Source organism: Sapajus apella, unplaced genomic scaffold (assembly GCF_009761245.1).
Source record: "Sapajus apella isolate SASKATOON/1434 unplaced genomic scaffold, GSC_monkey_1.0 scaffold62, whole genome shotgun sequence".
Classification (NCBI taxonomy): domain Eukaryota; kingdom Metazoa; phylum Chordata; class Mammalia; order Primates; family Cebidae; genus Sapajus; species Sapajus apella.
In genome coordinates, this window is record NW_022437002.1 from 3,060,288 (window position 1) to 3,081,743 (window position 21,456).

A 21,456-nucleotide genomic window follows, 5' to 3' on the forward strand; every position below is an offset into this window, starting at 1 on the left:
ACACACACACACACACACACACACACACACACACACCCTCTCTGTTGTTTTAAGCCACTAAATTTTAGAGTGATTTGTTAAGCAGCAATAACTAACAATGTTGTGAATATGTGGAAGTGTTTTTTATATATTTGAAACACTTAAGAGTTTGGTTTCAAAAAACACTTCTTGTTCCATTTCTAATATTTAAATGTAAGTGATGAAAGTAAAATCTTTTTGAATTTGGAAAAAAGTAATTACCTCTGTTCCACTGCATGTTTTCCCCAAATCTGTCTTATAGCCCCTGTATTTAAAAAAGGCTGATTTTAACTCAGCAAAATTAATCAATTTAGACATGTTGAGCCTACTGACAAGTAACAGCAATCACTTGTATTCAAAGATACCTAACTGTTCAAAATTTACCTAACTGTTCAAATGTGATCATATTAAAAGGAGTTAGAAACTACTGAATTATAAAACCAAGTGATAATGTGTTATCCAAGTACAATTTCAAATTCAACAATAATCCCTCTGGAGGTAACAGCATCCACATCATCAGGTAAAATATCGTGGTTTGCCAACCCACTGACATAAATACCAGCAGCTACCAAATCTTCACTTAACACATAATCACCAAAAATGTAAATGCATCCAGCCTAGGGAAACATAGTTCCTATCCACCCCATCAAGAATTTGGAAACAAAGACTGGTTTTTTTGACAAGGCGAAAAGCAGCAGATCACAGAAGAGATGCACAAAGTTTGTTTTAAAGAATGATTTGGCAGTAAGAGGATTAAACGATTTGACAATTCCAAAAGAAGATAACAGGAATTAGGAACTGGTCCAACAAAAGCAAAGGAGCCCCACGGAGTCAGATGTAGCCAGTATTATCCAGTTGAGACATTTAAGGGCAGGGCACCCGATGCACAAAGAAGCCTATCCTTATCAAAGCAATTAATGCATCTGGTTAGATAGTAGCTTAGTTACAGGAGACACTAAAAACGCCCAAGTAATCTCCCTGGCTCCAAGCTACCTTCTTAGAGGAACCGGCTTCCCCATATAGCCAACCATGCTAATCACCAAACACAGCTATCCTTGTCCATCTAAGAGTTGTTTTGCTCCTTTAAAAAAAAAAAAAATCAGTAGACTGCATTTTGGTTTTCATACATTAGTCTCTTGTTGTCCTGGTTAGCGTGGGGTCAATATCATAACCCAATCATCTGAATTAGTAATGAAAGTCCATTTCAAGATCTAGGAATGGGGAACCAAGACCTGGGGAGTCCTATCAACCCCAGCAATACAATAAATAGACCTTGCGTTCCTCCTTGTAGTGTCACATCAAGGGGGATTCCTAACTGCCCCACCAATAGTGTCCGCTCTCAAATCTCTGGGAAAAATACATACACGTACACTATTTATCCCATCCTGAATCCTAAGTTTATAAAAGAAAAAAACTTAACGAAAAGTTAAAAAAAAAAAAAAAAACTCAGTAAGCTTATTCATGAGACTTCTGGAAACAAAATAGAAGTCAAGCACTGGTTTACAAGCAATTTTAGCCACTTGAGAAACTTTTAAATTTTGTCTGGAAACACCTTTTTTCCTTTCCATCTAACAAAAAAAGGACAATACACAAAGCCACACTTAAGAATCAATGTCATAAACCCCTACCAAGAGGAACCCTTAAAACACATTAAGACAATAAAAAATGGAGAATATCAAGAAACTCTAGGCTTCTTATTTTAAAACAGTGATAAAGACCCATGAATGCTCTGAAATCCCTTTATTTTAAACTAGTTTTAAATTCCAGCTATGTGAATTTTATCCTCTTCTGCCTTAGTTTTCTCACCTACGAAATGACCTATTGTATACAACGAAAGAAATAACACATGTAATGACATAATACAATGCTGAAACAGTAACCAAAAAGTCAGCTACTATCCTTCTTTGAAAGAGCAAAGTAGCAGCCAACAGACATCACAATACTACCGCTTTGTCAATGACATGCTCCTGTGTACTTAACTATAAGAAACTATAAGGCAGAGTAATCGTGGCCTCACCTAGGCCATGTCAGTCCAAATCTCATTACATTAACTGCCCCAACAAAACAACACTACAAGAACCATGATTATGGCTTTTCGGGAACTGCAAAGAGGCAAGACAATTATTGCCTGGATTTGTTTGACCATACCACCACTAATACTTGAATAGGGATTTAACAATGAGGTTTACTGATGATCTCAACAGTAAATGGGCTCTCCAGCAACTCCTCTGTACGCAAAAGGAATAAAATATTAGGTAACTGTTTACACACTCAAATACGCAGAGCACACGGAGGCTGCACAGAGCATCTCTCAGAACAGAAACTGAGCATCTTAGGGAATACAACTAATATGGATGTTACAACCTTGCAGACGTGATCAGGTTTGATCATGTTATTATCTAGCAACTCAAACTTAAAACACAAGCTTAGTTTCACTGGAATGTAGCCAATGCATGAGACAAATGCTTGATAGTTAACTAGCTGGTAAGTTAGCAACAACCAAAACAATTATTAATTTCTTAATATTTATCTTACCACACTCTCAGTACATTAAGAGAAGCTGACATCAACTCACAGAAAAGATCTTTCAGAACTAACTGAAACGAAGAAGCCTTGACTGGTAACCACTGATAATCACATGTGGGAGTCTGACTTGTAAACATTTTCTATTTTTCACAACTTAGTTTCTCCATACCACAGACTGTTGTTGTGAAATCAAGTGAGATAGTATATGAAGTGCTTTCATAAATACTAACAACTATACTGACATTAAGTTACACTAAAGCTTTATTTAAAGCATTAACTTATTAAAAAGTATCTTTAAAAAAAAAAAAAAGCCAAGTTCATCCATTACTGGTTAGCATAATTCTTTTGGAAGGGCCTCAGAAAATACATCCGTATCAAGAGTCACAGCCAGGTGGCTGGGCGCGGTGGCTCAAGCCTGTAATCCCAGCACTTCGGGAGGCCCAGGCGGGTGGATCACGAGGTCAAGAGATCGAGACCATCCTGGTCAACATGGTGAAACCCCGTCTCTACTAAAAATACAAAACATTAGCTGGGCATGGTGGCGCGTGCCTGTAATCCCAGCTACTTAGGAGGCTGAGGCAGGAGAATTGCCTGAACCCAGGAGGCGGAGGTTGCGGTGAGCCGAGATGGCGCCATTGCACTCCAGCCTGGGTAACAAGAGCGAAACTTCGTCTCAAAAAGAGTCACAGCCAGGTGCAGTGGCTCATTGCTGTATTCCCAGCACTCTAGGAGGCTGAGGCAGGAGGACAGCTTGAGTCCAGGAGTTCAAGATCAGCCTGGGCAACACAGTGAGACTCCATCGCTACAAAAACTTAAAAAAAAATAAGCCACGTATGGTGGCACGTGCCTGTGGTCCCAGCTATTCAGGAGGCTGACTGAGGTGGGAGGATCACCTGAGCAAAGGAGATCAAGGCTGCAGTGAGCCGTGATTGCACCACTGCACTCCAGCCTGGGCGACAGAGCAAGATCCAGTCTCAAAAAACACTACATTCAAAGTGTTTGTAAGAATAAAAAAGTTGAGGCTGGATGCAGCAGCTCATGCCTGTAATCCCAGTACTTTAGGAGGCCAAGGTGGGAGGGTCACTTGAGGAGTTCAAGACCAGCCTGGGCAACATGGTGAGACTCCCCATCTCTATTTTTAAAAATTAAAATTAAAAATAAGAAAGTTGAGGCCGGGCGCGGTGGCTCAAGCCTGTAATCCCAGCACTTTGGGAAGCCGAGGCGGGTGGATCACGAGGTCAAGAGATCGAGACCATCCTGGTCAACACGGTGAAACCCCGTCTCTACTAAAAATACAAAAAATTAGCTGGGCATGGTGGTGCGTGCCTGTAATCCCAGCTACTCAGGAGGCTGAGGCAGGAGAATTGCCTGAACCCAGGAGGTGGAGGTTGCGGTGAGCCGAGATGGCGCCATTGCACTCCAGCCTGGGTAACAAGAGCGAAACTCCGTCCCCAAAAAAAAAAAAAAAAAAAAACTAAGAAAGTTGAAAGCAGCCCGGGCAGTGGCTCTCGTCTATAACCCCAGCACTTTGTGGAGGCTGAAGCAGGCAGATTGCTTGAGGCCAGAAGTTCGAGATCAGCCTGGACAACATGGTGAAACCCCATCACTATTTTTTTTTTTTTTTTTTGCGATATTCCTGTTTATTGTAGTTTCTTCTTCTAAGCCCAGAATTAACAATCAAATGTGTTTTACTAGCTAACATGTTTTTCTTTTTTTTTTTTTTTGCATTTTAGGTTTTGGGGCACATGTGAAGAACATGCAAGATTATTGCATAGGTACACACATGGCAGTGTGATTTGCTGCCTTCCTCCCCTTCACCTATATCTGGCACTTCTCCCCATGCTCTCTCCCCAACTCCCCACCCCCCGCCGTCCCTCCCCTATTTCCCCCCAACAGACCCCAGTGTGTAGTGCTTCCCTCCCTGTGTCCATGTGTTCTCATTGTTCAACACCTGCCTATGAGTGAGAACATGCGGTGTTTGATTTTCTGCTCTTGTGTCAGTTTGCCGAGAATGATGGTTTCCAGGTTCATCCATGTCCCTACAAAGGACACAAACTCGTTTTTGATGGCTGCATAATATTCCATGGTGTATATGTGCCACATTTTCCCTATCCAGTCTATCATCGATGGGCATTTGGGTTGGTTCCAAGTCTTTGCTATTGTAAACAGTGCTGCAATGAACATTCGTGTGCATGTGTCCTTATAGTAGAACGACTTATAATCCTTTGGATATATACCCAGTAATGGGATTGCTGGGTCAAATGGAATTTCTATTTCTAGGTCCTTAAGGAATCGCCACACTGTCTTCCACAATGGTTGAACTACTGATCACTATTAAAAATACAAAAATCAGCCGGGCATAGTGGTGGGTGCCTGTAATCTCAGCTACTCAGGAGGCTGAGGTGGCAGAATCGCTTGAACCCAGGAGGCAGAGGTTACAATGAGCCGAGACTGCACCACCGCACTCCTGGGCAAAACAGCAAGACTCCATCTGAAAAAATAAAAATAAAGTTGAAAGCAAACTGCAAACTAAATATTCAACAATAAATTAATTAGGTGTGGGCCTGGTACAGTGGCCCACACCTGTAATCCCAGCATATTGGTAGGCAGAAGATCACTTGAGGCCAGGTATTCAAGACCAGCCTGTGCAACATAGAGAGACCCTGTCTCTTTAAATAAATAAATAAGCAAGCAAACAAACAAGTTGTGGTACAACAATGTAAGCTCAAAAATAGCCATAATGGCTACATGTAACATTTATAAAATAACATTAATTTTTTTTTAAACCACAGGCCATACCGATATAACATTAAATTTTAAAAGTAAAATACAAAACTGTACATGTAGACACTGCTTCTCGTGCATTCTTCCCTTTTGGATCAAGACTGGAAAGAAAAATAACAGCAGAAGGCTGTTTTTCACGTGCTGGGATTGTGGATGACTTGTTTCAAAATATATTTTTGTTATGATTTTCAACTAATTTTCTAATAAATAAAAACAGATTATGGAAGTCTGAAATTCACTGCAAATAAATAAGGCATATTCTCTTAAGCAGATACATTTCACTTCAACATAATTTCTATTTTTTTTTTTTTCTTGAGACAGAGTTTTACTCTTGTTGCCCAGGCTGTAGTAGAGTGGCAAGATCTCAGCTCACAACAACCTCTGCCTCCCAGGTTCAAGCGATTCTCTTGCCTCAGCCTCCCGAGTAGCTGGGATTACAGGCATGCGCCACCATGCCCGGCTAATTTTGTATTTTTAATAGAGATGGGGTTTCTCCGTGTTGGTCAGGCTGGTCTTGAACTCCCAAACTCAGGTAATCCACCCACCTCAGCCTCCCAAAGTGCCAGGATTACAGACGTGAGCCACTGTGCCCGGCTACTTCAACACAATCTCAAAATGACAAAAGTTAATTGCAATTTTAAGAAGAGAGCTCATATGGTAAGTTTGTTTTTTGGTTTTTTTGTTTTGTTTTTGAGATGGAGTCTTGCACTGTTGCCCGGGCTGGAGTACAGTGGCGCAATCTCAACCTCTGCCTCCCAGGTCCAAGCGATTCTCCTGCCTCGGCCTCCTGAGTAGCTGGAATCACAGGCACTCGCCACCAGGCCTGGATAATTTTTTGTATTTTTAGTAGAGACAGGGTTTCACTATGTTAGCCAGGCTGGTCTTGAACTCCTGACCTTGTGATCCGCCCACCTCGGCCTCCCAAAGTGCTAGAATTACAGGCGTGAGCCACCACACCTGGCCAGTTTCAAATATTTTTAAGCAGGCTGATACAGGCTTAGTTAGGATCCCTAATCTGAAAAAAATGCAAAATTTGAAATGGTCTAAAGCCCAAAACATTTTGAGTGCCAATGTGACAGTCAAAGGAAATGCTCACTAGAGCATTTCAGATTTCATGTTTCTGGATTGGGCTATTCAGCTAGCAATTATAATGCAATTATTCCAAAAATCAAAAAATTTCAATGGATAAGGGATACTCAACCTGTAATAAACTTCCCAGTCATTTTGAAAATTGTAGCTTAAATAAGGAATATTAAAAATGTTCAGTGTTCCATGACAAGCCATTTTTTTTTTTTTTTTTTTTAACTGAATGAAGTGCAGGGGAGGGATGGGGGCAGGGTGGATAGACAAGCCATTTTTTTTTTTAATCAAAAGTAAGTATATAGAAACAAATAATTTTTAAGTTTTCACCTTCTCTTTCAGTGAAGGAATATGATCTGCCAAATTCTCTTTTCGCATTTATATATGTGTATATATTCATATTAAAAATAATCTTTACATATAAGCAGAGTAAAGGGAATACTTCCTGCTTTCACTTTAATCACTTAAAACTTATACATAAAGATTATTTTTTAAAGTTAAAATATTTTTGTTCTCAATTCAAATCACAAAAAAATAAGAATCAACATCTGCAATAATTTTTTTCATATTTCTCTACTAGGTATCATCATAATCTGACATGCAGTAATTACTGCTTAAAATTTTTACCCTATTGTAGCAAATGGTTACTACTGAAAACAGATTTCCACAGACACGGTGGTGTCTTAACAAAATACCTCTTTTGGCCGAAATCTAAAATACTGCTTTTAAAAAAGAAAAGTTTAATCTGTTACATAATTATAATTATGCAGTATATAAATTAACAGTTGTTTTTTTAAAGTTCCCAGGTTATTAAGCACCTTCCATAAGCCCTGTTAATACCTGTATTTAATGCCTTTAAATAACACTTTCACCACTAAGGATGAAATCACAGATATCACCCAGTATAGGCCAAGACGAGGTAATCTGATTTTCTCTCCCACAACTGGAAAATCAGCATTGCTTTTCTAGCTATTGAAAAAATAAGTTTCAGTATTTGAAGTACTTGCTGATGTCCAAAGTACTACTTGCACATACCCTAAAATGCACAGCCTGCATTAGCCACTATTGGGGAAAAAAAAAAAGTAGTAAAAGACATTCTTTGCCCTGAAAGAACTTAAAAGATTAAAAAGAAAAACCAGAGTCAAATGGACACAATTACAAATAATTTTAAGAAAAGCACACTGCCTAATAATGTAGTATAGACTGTTAAAATTCACAACCTACTACAGATAAAGAAAGGAAGAGTAGCCAACCACCAATGAAGAAATGAACCTAGGACAGGATGGTTGGGAACAGAATTTAGAGGAAGCTTGTCCAACCTGCAGCCTAGAACTACTTTGAATGGTCGCACACAAATTCATAAACTTGCTTAAAACATGAGATTTTTTGCGATATTTTTTCCTTTTTTTAATTCATCAGCTATCATTAGTGTTAGTGTATTTTATGTGTGGCCCAGGGAAACCAAATGACTGGACACCCCTGATTTAGAGGGAGTGAGACGATGCAAACGACCTTCTACAATGAACGGTATAGGCAAAAGTGAATGCAAGTGGAGCAGGTGCCCACCTGGAAACTGGCCATCAACACAGGGTAGCAGTAAGAGGAGGGTGAAAATGCCAGTTGCCAGTGAGACTACAAAAAGCACCCCTCAGGCCCTAATCCAATAGGCAACAAGTAGTAACATTATAAAACTTATCTTTAAAAGACTGATCTGACAGTCCTCCATAAAAAAGGTGAAGGAAAGCAAATGGATTTGGGGAGTCTAAGCAAAGAGGCCAATACAGTAATCCAGTAATTAAATGTTAAGAAAAGGACCTATGGAAGTGGGGACAAGGACAAAATTGCTGCTTAGATGTCTCTCAGCTTTCAAAGCGTGTGTGTGTGTGTCTGTGTGTGTGTGTCTGTGTGTGTATGTTTTAATAATTTCAACGAGCACAGGGGCTCAGGCCTGGAATCCCAGCACTTTGGGAGGCCGTGGCAAGAGAATCACCTGAGGTCTGAAGTTCAAGACCAGCCTGGCCAACATGGTAAAATCCTGTCTCTACTAAAAATACAAAAATTAGCTGGGTGTAGTTGTGCATGCCTGTAATTCCAGCTACTCAGAAGGCTGAGGCAGGAGAATCACGTGAGCCCGGGAGGTAGAGGTTGCAGTGAGCCGCCGCCATCTCGCCACTGCACTCAAGCCTGGACAACAGAGCAAGACTCCATCTCAAAAATAAAAGTAAAAAATAAAGGCTGGCCAGGCGTGGCAGTTCACACCTGTAATCCCAGCATTTTGGGAGGCTGAGGCGGGCAGATCACTGAGGTCAGGAGTTCGAGACCAGCCTGACCAATATGGTGAAATCCTGTCTGTACCAAAAATACAAAATTAGCCAGGCATCATGGTATGCACCTGTAGTCCCAGCTACTTGGGAGGATGAAGACAGGAGAATTGCTTGAACCTGGGAGGTGGAGACTGCAGTGAGCTAAGATCTCGCCACTGCACTCCAGCCTAGGCGACAGAGCGAGACTCCATCTCAAAAAAAATTACAATAAAATAAAACAAAAGCTATATAATTTCAAAAGTTAAAAGTCATAACCCATTAGGATGATCAAGAATGAAGTCACTAAGTATATATAAGCCAGTCTATCACTGGCGTTCTTTTAATTAGGACTCTATTCTGCAGTCAGCTGAGTGCAAAAGCTAAAGGAAAACAGAATCCAATCAGTTTTCCTGTGTGATACATGAAAAAAAAGAAAATTTAAAAATAAAAAATAAAAACACACAAAAAAATATCCAAATATGTGCATATATCGCCAAAAGTCTAAGTTTTATGCATCCAAAGAGTACTGAGTCTGCCCTGAAGATCCACTGTGAGCTGCTGGGGAACAGTAAGAGCAAAAAGACCCATCAAGTAGAGGTTAAGAAGAATTTGGTAGCTTTTAAACTTAAGGACAACCAGGCCAAGTGTGGTAGCTCATGCCTGTAATCCTAGCTCTTTGGGAGGCCAAGGCAGGCAGATCAGTGGAGCCCAGGAGTTCACCAGCCTGGCCAACACGGTGAAAACCCGTCTCTACTAGAAGTACAAAATTAGCCGGGTGTGGTGGCAGGTTCCTGTAATCTCAGTTACTTGGGAGTCAGAGGCACGATAATCACTGAAATCCAGGCAGTGGAGGTTACAGTGAGCCGAGATAGTGCCGCTGCACTCCAGCCTGGGCACACAGCAAGACTCTGTCTCAAAAACGTAAAAAAACAAACAAATTTTAGGACAACCACAAATTAGATGAGATAGAATTGCAAACTCTGGGCTCTTCAGTTGATGACTACCATTAAACTTCAAAATGCACAGGGGTCTCCTGCTTTCTGCACACACCAAAGAACACAACCCTGTCAACTACTTCATCCCAGAAATCAAGCACATAAAAAGATATCATTCATACTTTCATAAAGCAAGTCCATTAAAGAATTCAGAAATACTGTTAGCACCTCAAACTCCATGTTATTTTGTCATAAATTAACCTGAAGAGACTCCCATGCACATGCCTTCTGAATCTGAAAGTAAAGGTTTCTTTATACATTCCCATTTTGTTCACAGAACAGAGCCAAGAAACTTCTCTACTATCTTCATAAAACCTGACAGACTTACAATAAAGTATGCCGATAAAATGATAAAATTCCCAGAGTGAATCACACTTTTCCGCATGAGACAGGAAAAGTACAGAAAGGATGTGATATTATCTATAGGTTATCTATAAATAAGGTCATGTGTTTTTATATATGCATAAGCTATACTTTTTTACTGATATTCAGAGAGCAAATGTGCAGGTTTGTTACATGGCTGTAACATATTACGTGATGCTGAGGTTTGGGCTTCAACTGAACCTGTCACCCAAAGAGTGAACACAATTACCCAATAAGTAGTTTTTCAACCCTTGCCTCTGCCCTTTCCTTCCCCCTTTCAGAGTCCCCAGTGTCTACTGTTCCCTTCTTCATGTCTATGTGTACCCAATGTTTAGTTCCCACTTATAAGTGAGAACATGTGGTATTTGGATTTCTGTTCCAGTGATTAATTCACTTAAGATAATGGACTCCAGCTGCATCCATGTTGCTGCAAAGGTCATAATTTCATTCTTTTTTTATGGATATAGCTGTACCACATGTTCCCTATCCAATTCACTGTCGATGGGCACCGAAGTTGATTCCATGTCTTTGCTATTGTGAACAGTGCTGCAACAAACATGCAAGTGCAAGTGTCTTTTTGGTATAACAAATTTATTTCGACTAAATGGTTTGATCTATAGCATAACCACATTCATTTTATAATAGGTCTTCACTTTAATAATTACACGTTACAGTACTTGAGAGTGCAGTATGCAAAAGATAAGCCCCAGACCCCTCAGGATACCTGTAAAGTTCACAAATAAAATTATAAAAACATCTAGATTGCTTCATGACCCCCTCAGACCCCAAAGCAGGAAGCAAACAGCCCAAGTAAGATAGACTCAAGATAGGACCAAACACTCTAATGAACCCATACTCAGTCAGCCTCAAGGTATTTTAAATTTCTGATCTAACAAGACAAGGATCTCAATATGGACAAATTCCCCTTTTCCTTCATTAATGGAAATACTTCATAGACATGCCTACTATGTATATAGGGAATACAACACAGAAAATAAACTTTTGCTGCGTGCTTCACTACAATGAGAACCACAGCAAACACTAATCAAAATACAATGGATTTGCGTAGATGTTCTGGCTCCTTATTGGCAATGTTACTTACAGTAACCAAGAAGGAATTACACATAACATAGTTTAATACCAGCTTGAGAAAGCAAAGTAACAAAAGTAATTCTATTTTTCTAAACATCATTATGCCTGGTTACTGTATATTCAAAGAGTATATGTTTCCATGCTCCAACAGATGGCCCAGGGAAAGTACTAGGGATCTGGCTAGAACTCTATTAAACAAAAGATCCTTTATTTTAAAATGCCTTTATATATCAGATTCAACTTGGATGATAACAGCATTGCTGATTTACTGTTTGTCTTCTATACTTTATCTCTGCAAAGGTAACTATGAATAGCTTCTCAATGTACGTATTTGCTGAGAGCCTGAATATATCTTTCAGTTTTGTCTGTTCCTTATTCTCCCTCTACACCCCCACATCCGTGAGGGTAGAAAAGTCATGTGAACAGAAAATACAACCAGTATTTACTGAATTGAACTGAGCTTCCTTGGGGGACAGCTAAGGATACCAACTTCTGATGTAAAAGGAAAAATAAAGAGGAATCCATGCTTAAAAAAAATATTTACTGACATATGACTCTTTCTTTTTTTTTTTTGAGGCGGAGTTTCGCTCTTGTTGCCCAGGCTGGAGTGCAGTGGCGTGATCTCGGCTCACCGCAACCTCCGCCTCCTGGGTTCAGGCAATTCTCCTGCCTCAGCCTCCTGACTCTTTCAGTACAATGTATTTAGCAGTTACTGTTTATAAAGCACATAATTAGCTGAAACCCCACCTTCAACAAACTTCTGTACAAGGGAAAAGAAAACATCTACGTATATACACAAATCATTATGTATAAAACAAACTGGGCCATGATTGTAACAGTACTTGAGAGCCCAGTATGCAAAAGATAAACCCCAGGTCATCTGGGTATCATCTTTGTAAGAATACTACAAATCACTTGCTAACTTGCATTCACCCTCACAGCTTCTAATGGGAGTGAGGAAAAAAGCTTTAACAGAGGAGCTGGTATCTGAAGCTAAATTTTGAATGAGTAGACTCTGAAAATGCAGAAACAAACTAGAAAAACTCAGGATTTGAGTAATAAGAGATCTGGGTTCAAACAGAGGCATAATGATCACATTAACCTCTCTCATCCTTGTTCACCTAATCTAAAAAAAGGACATCATAATATTGCAGGACCACTGTGAAAACTGTAACATAAATGAGGTGATTAGCACAGTTCTGGGAAAATTGTATACACTCAATATTTTGTAGCTATTATTATTTTTGAGCCTAAAAAAAAAGAATTTGAAGATAATACACATTTGACATTTAAGACCTTAACCGGAGTCACTTAACCTTAGGGCTCATTTTCCTCATCTTAAAAAAGTAAGAATAATACCTCTCAAAAACCTACTGGGATATTCATATGGATAGTGATATCATATAGATTATATTGAAAAGGGTTACTGTTTATTATAGTTTAGTCTTCCCTCCAATAAAGCATACTAAGATGAATAAAAGAGTAACATTTTAGCCAAAGGAGGCTAGCGAAAGGGAAGAGATTTAATGACAGAGTAAGCAGCATGTGGATCTTCTGCTGCAAGAGTATGTTTTGCTGCATTCAAACATTGCAAGACAGTTTAACATCTACATACAATAGTAGGTTCCTGGTCTTCCCAGTGCAGGTTAGAAGACAGAAGAATGAGTGGGTTTGCACACTGGTCTCAAAGTGACAGGACAGACCTGGGAACCACGTTCCAAATGTCAGAGGTGACTGCATTTCCAGGGTTAGAAAACACCTTCTATCTCATTCCTCAAAGTGCCCAATCCCAATCCCAAAATTATTATTTTGGGTCCCAGGAAGTTTCTCAAACAATACTGATAAAAAGGTCACTTCACCTCTAACAGTCATTAACCTAATATAAGCCATTTACCAAGATCTTGTTCCTCCAGGCCACTTGGCCTGGCTAGCTGTTTTCTCTAAAAATAAACATTTCCTTTTAAAAGCAAGATGTCAAAAAAAAAAAAAAATGCCCAAAAAACAAAAGTTAAGGGAACTAGGGTGTTTTTACTATTCCTATTTGTACTCAAAAGTTACATTTTAGCTGGGCACAGTGGCTCACGATTGTAATCCCCGCACTTCGGGAGGCCAAGGCAAGTGGACCGCTGGAGGTCAGGAGTTCAAGACCAGCCTAGCCAACATAGTAAAACCCCACCTCAACTAAAAAAAAATACAAAAATTAGCTGGGCATGGTGGCACACGCTTGTAGTCCCGGTTACTTGGGAGGCTGAGGCAGGAGAATCGCTTGAACCCAAGAGGTTGAAGTTGCAGTGAGCTGAGATCACTCCACTGCACTCCAGCCTGGGAGACAGTGAGACTCCATCTCAAAAAAAAAAAAGCTATATTTTGAGGGGAAAGGAGAATTAATTACACTGCTTGGTCAGATATTTTTATATTGCCTCAGGGCATTATTAATTTTTCAGCCCTTTGGTAAGAAAATCTACATCATTTTGCTGGCAGACATCTTCCCAAAACTCAATCCATTTTGGAGTCAACTGAGCTGTTTTTATGGGACTGTAATTGTAAGGAGCTGCCAGTGTAAAGGTAGCCCTCCCAGAGCTGTGGATTCTACAAATACTTTTAGCTATTTAAAAGCCTCCAATTTTATGAGACACTGTTTGCCATAATGGAAAGATAAGGAAAAAAATTTAACAGATTCAGTCTCCATATTAGGATAATACTTGTCCTGATTCCAGTATTACCATCCCACGAACTCTGACGGACACTTCAATGTCTCAGGCAGCTGCAGACAGTGAATAAGTCATTTTAAAGAACTCAATGAAAAGTTACAAAATCTCTAAATCACAATGGGAAAGTCAGTCTAAAAGGGTAACTTTTAGACATTCTCTAGCATATCCTTAAAAAGCCAGAACAATTCCTCTTTTCTATCTTTTTAAAGAGAGAAACAAGGACAAGCTCCCAGAATCTTAGACCTGAAAAGGTCCTGGGAAACTATCTAGTCCAACATCTTTGTCTTATGGGTAGAAAAAAGTAAGTTCAAAGAAGATGAGTATTTGAACCTAGGCTCTAAGAAGTTGTGATGTCAGGGTTCTGGCCCAATGCTACCTCCATCCCACCAAATTTTGCCTTTCTTTGGATTAACAGCTCACTATCAAATTCCTCCCACTACAAGCCATTCTGCTATCCCACACCTATGGATCAAGTACTATATAACATCTAATGAGAATGTAAAGCTACAATTTAAATATATCAAGGTATCCTAATTCCTGTGAACAAGGTAGGATTCAAAATCACTCTATATTCAGGAGCACTTCCCAGATTTCCTTTGTCAGATTTATAAACTTGTCTATAATCAAGGGTACATTTTTCTATGCTTCAGTTTTCTAAGACAAAGATGAAGAGTCACATATCTACATACATTCCATTTATTGCAGAAATAAGTTAGTATTCACTACTATTTTAACTTCCCTGGAAGTTGTCAAGTTTACTACACATAAAACATTAAAGAAGCTTAAGAAAAAGGTCCCTGAGTTTTACAAGTTAAAAAGCCAATCATGTGAACAAAGTACCTTTCTATCAAACTCTCAAAGTACTTTCCAATTACAACTTCTCACCTTTTGAAAAATCTATCCTTTTCTAGGTCATGAACAGCAACAATGCTGCCATCCTACAGGTGGAACAAATAGGTCATGCAAGATCATAAAGCAAACCAATGCAAAAATTGAGCCCAGAAGCCCAAGGTCAGTGAGCTTTCCTCTGTATTACAAACATCCTTTTCTAGAATCCTCGACTAACAGACTGATCTCTTAATATGTAAATAAAGGCTGCTATAGCATGTGCCTTTAAACTTTTCAGGGCTTTAAGCCAAATGCAAAGGGATAACAAGGAAACTAGACAAAACATTTTTAAATAATTTGTGGCCCTGATCTTCTTTTTATATTAGCTTTGTAGAACAGGAGGCACATAAAGCACTTGTACTATGAGTCCTTCAGCTAAGAACAGCTTGAAGAGTGATATTTTAAGTAGTTACTTCTTAGCAAGACTTCTTCTAAGAAATACTCTAAACCTTTCAAAGTGACACCAAGAGGCCAACAGTGGCTTTAAAGAAAATTTAACAAGAGCCAAGCAGCACTAACTTTAGCTACTAGAAATCAATTACTTTGAATGGAACCAATTCTATATAAATCATAAAGATGAGTACATTCTTGTACATAAGTAGTATTTATCCTAATGACTCACACAGATGCACATGTGCCTAGGTGTCCATATACACAAAAAAAACAAATAACTGCAACAAAAAGATACTATGCCTGGCTTAAGTCATGCAATTTACTTTTAGTGTTTATATGGGTAAATACTGGTTTGCCATTTTTTTTTTTTTTTTTTTGGAGACAGAGTCTCTCTCACTCTTTTACCCAGGCCAGAGTGCAATGGCACAATCTCGGCTCAATGCAACCTCCGCCTCCTGGGTTCAAGTGATTCTCCTGCCTCAGCCTCCCAAGTAGCTGGGACTACAGGCACACACTATCACACCTGGCTAAATTTTGTATTTTTAGTAGAGATGGGGTTTCATTAAGTTGGCCAGGCTGGTCTCAAACTCCTGACCTCAGGTGATCCATCCACCTCAGCTTCCCAAAATGCTGAGATTACAGGCATAAGCCACTGCCCCTGGCCAGTAAATACTGTGTTTATACACACTGCCTCTCAGATGTTTCATTGCTAAAAAGGAAGAACATTTAATGAAGTTAATTAGAAGCTGTGCTTTATTATTATAGAAGTGTATTTTTGGTCAGGCATGGTGGCGCACACCTGTAATCCTAGTGCTTTAGGAGATTGAGGTGGGTGGATTGCCTGAGCTCAGGAGTTCAAGACTAGCCTGGGAAACATGGGTGAAACCCCTCTCTACTAAAATATTTAAAAAAAAAAAAAACTAGCCAGGTGTGGCAGCTTGCACCTGTAGTCCCAGCTCAGGAGGCTGAGGCAGAAGAACTGCTCAAACCCTGGAGGCAGAGATTGCAGTGAGCCAAGATTGCGCCATTGCACTTCAGTCTGGGGGACAGTGCAAGACTCAGTCTGTTTTTTTTTAAAAAAAAAAAAAAAAAAAAAAAAAAAAAAGGCTTTTCATTTTTTCTTTTGTGCTGTTCTCCCATTGCTGCAAAAAATCATCCTCTTAATCTGTACCTATCCAAAGCCTAACTAAACTAGAAGATGTAGAAGATGATTCCTAAGGAATATACCTCCTCCTCCATTAAAGTCTAACTTGTCCTATAGATAATGATCCTTCCTTCTCTGAACTCCAACCAGACATAGAAAAAAATTTACTTTCTGTTTACATGTATATTCATTGTTTGCTCAGCTAAAGAAAGAAAGAACTTGCATACAGAAACCTCACTCCACACTTAGTAAATGTTTCACCTCTCAATTAATTTACAAATATTGGCTTCATTTACTCTAATTAACAGCACATGCTTTGCTGCTTTGCAGTGAACAGAAGCCAGCTAAGAATTCTATCACTTAATAGATGTGTTACCCTGGGCAAATTATTTTGTCTCTCTTGGCCTTTTTCCTTATCTGGATAATAGAACTGTCCTCATAGATTTATTAACGCGATAATGCATAAAAACCCCTTAGCATCTACCTACGGCTGATAAATGGTAGTTATTACTGTTACTTGTGAATAGTGGAGAAAGGAAGAATGACACAGCATTGCTACTAGAATATGCTGTTTTGTTATTAACATATGCCTATATCCACGCCCGAGGAATTATATACATATACCCCAAAAAAAGGCATTTCTGGAAGAAAAAATGATGAAAAAGAATTTAGCACTGTCAACTTGCCATTTAAATAAAATTTACCTTCTACTGAAATTATTTGCTATTCAATTAAAACTAAGCATTCAGCAATTATAAACTGTTGCTCACAAAACAGTAATAGGGCATTATTAAGTATCATTAATTTTTTTTTTTTTTTTTTTGATATGGAGTCTTGCTCTGTCACCAGGCTGGAGCGCAGTGGCGCAATCTCGACTCACTGCAACCTCCACCTCCCGGGTTCAAGCGATTCTTCCGCCTCAGCCTCCCGAGTAGCTGGGACTACAGGTGCATGCCAAACACCCGGCTAATTTTTGTATTTTTAGTAGAGACGGGGTTTCACCATGTTGGCCAGGATGGTCTCAATCTCTGGACCTCATGATCCACCCACCTCGGCCTCCCCAAGTGCTGGGATTACAGGTGTGAGCCACCACACCGGCCTGATTTTTTAAAAAGAAAAGCAGGCTGGGCATAGTGGCTCACGCTTGTATAATCCCAGCACTTTGGGAGGCCAAGGCAGAAGGATCACTCAAGCCCAAGACCAGCCTGGACACCACAGCAAGACTCTGTCTCTATTTTTATAAAAAAATTAAAAAAAGAAAGAAAAACAACCTGGAATTGGAGTACACCATGTTAGAATTATAGGAGTAGGAAAGACAATAAACATAGTTTCTCTTTCTATACTTAATATCCAACATATATGTTAACTTTCTGTTCAAATTTGCTCCAAAAATTAAGCGACAAAGTCTTTTAGACTTTCTAAACCATACAGGGCTTATTGATTTGCATCGTGCCAGTGACATTAGGCAGATCCAGGAAACACAAGGATATCTCCCAATCGTCTCCTAAAGCTCTAGGGGAAAAACAGACCAAAAATGCATGAACTCAAGATGACAGCACACTGGACTCCGTGGTCGTTAAGACTCAGAAAGTCGGAAACAAAATCTTACAACAAAGAAAGCAAGAATCTCAGTTAAAACATCAACAACTGGCCGGACACGGTGGCTTATGCCTGTAATCCCAGCACTTTGGGAGGGCAAGGTGGATGGATCACCTGAATTCTGGAGTTCAAGACCAGTCTGACCAACATGGAGAAACCTGTCTCTATTAAAAATACAAAATTAGCCGGGCGCAGTAGTGCATGCCTGTAATCCCAGCTACTCGGGAGGCTGAGGCAGGAGAATCGCTTGAACCTGGGAGGCAGAGGTTGCAGTGAGCCAAAATCACACCACTGCACTCCAGCCTGTGCAACAAGAACAAAACTCCATCTCAATGAATGAATGAATGAATCAATCAATCAATCAAAATATCAACAATTTTTAACTATTCACTGCAAACCACAAAGGAAATCAAGGAAAATTTGCTATAAACTCAGAAGAGTAATTATTCTAATTTAGACTTCAGAACCTAGCACAGTGCCTGAGGATCAAACATTTGCTAAATCAAAGAACAAATGTATCTAATGAATGGTATAAATGAGGACCCTAGAATAAAGTAATTCTCCCTCTTATAAAACATTAAAATTGGTATAGGAGCTGTCAAATACTAAGATACACAAAAAATGAAAAGAGAAAACCTAATGTTACTTTCCAGAACAAGACCACAACAAATGTCATTTGTGAGCCTGTGGTATTTTAAGCAGTTAATTCAAACTGTATATTCTACCTCTCTCATCAATACACGCTTATTGTCACAACCAGAATAACCAGCAGTTGGCTACTCATTAGATGTCTATACTCCCCTTCCTTCTCAGACTTATGGCAACCCTCCCTATTGATGTAATGGATAAAAGTACATTTTGTTTCTGCAAATTTTAAACATTACAATCAAAGCAAAACTCTAATTTCTGAATTTCCTGTAAGGGATGACTGGCTCAAGTCTCTACCTTCTGTAATTCCTCCACCAAAAACCTAAGAACTTCCCTTTCACAATGGAACTCTAAACAACTTCCTCAAAAAAGGCACTACTCTAAAAATAAGTTACTGACATTTTCTGATTAGCAGCCAATCTAAGACTCCCTTTGCCATTAGCAGGGGGGGAAAAAAGCTAGCCACTGGAAAATGAGGCAAAAGTAAGGACATTTAACACATATAAAATTAAAATACTTTTTAAACTTTTAATGCCTCAATTTACAGCTGATGTTAATATCCAATAATTTGTGCTCACATTTTGGCTACTTTTGTTTTGCTTTTAAGACATTAGGTTAAGGTTAACATTCTTCTTATGACATAGTTTTGGCAAAATTCTCCAGCATCCCATTACTATCATGAGAATGGCAACAAGGAAAAGCAAGCACGTATTTCTGGAGACTAGATTTGGACACATTTAATGAAAGACAACTCCAACCTTCCCTTAAAAACAGACCCACTTTTCTGACACAAGGGTTCACTTACCTCTCCCATTGCTCTTCCCTCCAGAGCAAGTGCTTGAAAATCATGATTCAGTTCATCCATGGAACGCACCTATTGTTTAGAATAGAGAAGGGAAAACCCTCAAGTCAGCATCTTGAATTTTACATACACGTTACACGCAACTGAAAATTTCTTCTGTTTACTTTCAGATATTGGCAAGACAACATCAATGATCAAGTGACTGAGAGATTAAACATTCACTTACCTTTAACCATCAGGGTTCAGCAATGACCCCTACTTTCTCCCCTCCTATTCCCTTTTATTTTCAAAACATGAAAAACACACAATCCAAAAAAATGAAAAAGCAAATTGGATCACACGAGAATTATGTTAGCTATTTTTCATACTTTAATAAGACCAACATGCTGAAGAGCAATGATGTTTTCAAGATGACTATGTGACCTAATGAGTCAAAAGATCACAGCTCCTCCCAACTGTAAATTAGGGAGTATATTTGATCCAATTTACCATTTCTTCGGTAAACCTCAGGAAAGGGGGGTGCAAACCTCATAATGATATATCCCAGTATTTGTCCATATTTGGAGATCCCTGGGGGCTCCCCAAATCTCATAACCAGGGGGAGAAAATAGCATATGTCACAAGAATACCTCCAAACTTTACCACATTGTTAAACATAACCCTACGTATTGCATAACAATCTCTTCAGGCTTCAATTTACTTATCTATCTCCAAAGCCATTCTTACAAGGTAATAACATCAAGGATGATGTGTGAAATAGATTATTCTAAACAGTCATAATTCAACTACTTTACTGGTCTTCTCTATTACGACCAGCAAGCAATCTCTGCTGCCTGAGGCTAGAGCCACTACCCATCCCCGGGCAAGGGATTCAAGAGTACATTCCTTTGTTTAAAACACACTAGGGAAAATGGCAAAATTCCCCTCTCTACAAAAAATATAAAGATTAGTTGGGATGGCCGGGCGCAGTGGCTCACGCCTATAATCCCAGCCCTTTGGGAGGCCGAGGCGGGTGGATCATGAGGTCAAGAGATCGAGACCATCCTGGCCAACATGGTGAAACCCCATCTCTCCCAAAAACACAAAAATTGGCCGGGTGTTTGGCACATGCCTGTAGTCCCAGCTACTCAGGAGGCTGAGGTGGAAGAATCGCTTGAACCCGGGAGGAGGAGGTTGCAGTGAGTCAAGGCTGCACCACTATGCTCCAGCCTGGCGACAGAGCAACACTCCATCTCAAAAAAAAAAAAAAAAAAGAAAAAAGAAAAAAAAAATTAGTTGAGCTGTGACGGCACGCACCTGTAATCCCACATACTCAGGAGGCTGAAATAGGAGGATCACATAAGCCCAGGAGCTAGAGGCTGCAGTGAGCCATGATCGAACTACTGAACTCCAAGCTAGGTAACAGAGCGAGACCCTTTTTCAAAAAAAAAAAAAAAAAAAGGCCAGGCCTAGTGGTTCAAGCCTGTAATCCCATCACTTCGGGAGGCTGAGGCGGTGGATCACTTGGGGTCAGAAGTTGAGGCTAGCCTGGCCAACATAGTAAAACCGTGTATCTACTAAAAATACAAAAATTAGCCAGGCATGGTGGCAGGTGCCTGCAATCTCGTCTACTCAGAAGGTTGAGGAGGGAGAATAGCTTGAACCCGGGAGGCGGAGGTCGCAGTGAGCCGAGATCACGCCACTGCACTCCAGACTGGGCAACAGAGTGAGATTCTCTCTTTAAAAAAAAAAAAAAAAAAAAAAAAAGACGTAGGCTTCGCTTTTCTGCCTACATGGAAACCAACGTTTACTACCTGAAGCAGGAGTCTCTCAAACTCCTCCCTCTGATCTCCACTACCTCCCAATGCCAGTTTACAATTTCTACCACTGGATAAATGTAATGAGGATCAAGCTAAGGCCAAGCAATGAGACAGGAGTATGGAGAACATGAGCCAGAATACAGTTAAGATAATCAGTTTAAGAATTTTACTGCCGGGCGCGGTGGCTCAAGCCTGTAATCCCAGCACTTTGGGAGGCCAAGGCGGGTGGATCACGAGGTCAAGAGATTGAGACCATCCTGGTCAACACGGTGAAACCCCGTCTCTACTAAAAATACAAAAAATTAGCTGGG

General features: G+C 39.7%; 1 protein-coding gene and 1 long non-coding RNA gene across 17 annotated transcripts in view; both read right to left on the minus strand.

Annotated features, from left to right (window-relative positions):
* The window catches only part of PUM1 (pumilio RNA binding family member 1), a 137,219-nt gene that overhangs the window by 80,743 nt on the left and 35,020 nt on the right, over nt 1–21,456 (minus strand). For all 16 annotated transcript variants that reach the window (XM_032246676.1, XM_032246677.1, XM_032246675.1 and 13 more), the window contains one exon: nt 19,350–19,418. In XM_032246676.1, coding sequence (XP_032102567.1) covers nt 19,350–19,418 — 69 coding nt within the window. The remainder of the gene's footprint in view (nt 1–19,349; nt 19,419–21,456) is intronic.
* On the minus strand, nt 10,517–13,330 carry LOC116529158. Its single transcript, XR_004259412.1, has 2 exons — nt 11,846–13,330; nt 10,517–11,717 (listed from the first exon to the last, which is right to left on the minus strand). It is a non-coding gene; the product is annotated as an uncharacterized LOC116529158 (long non-coding RNA).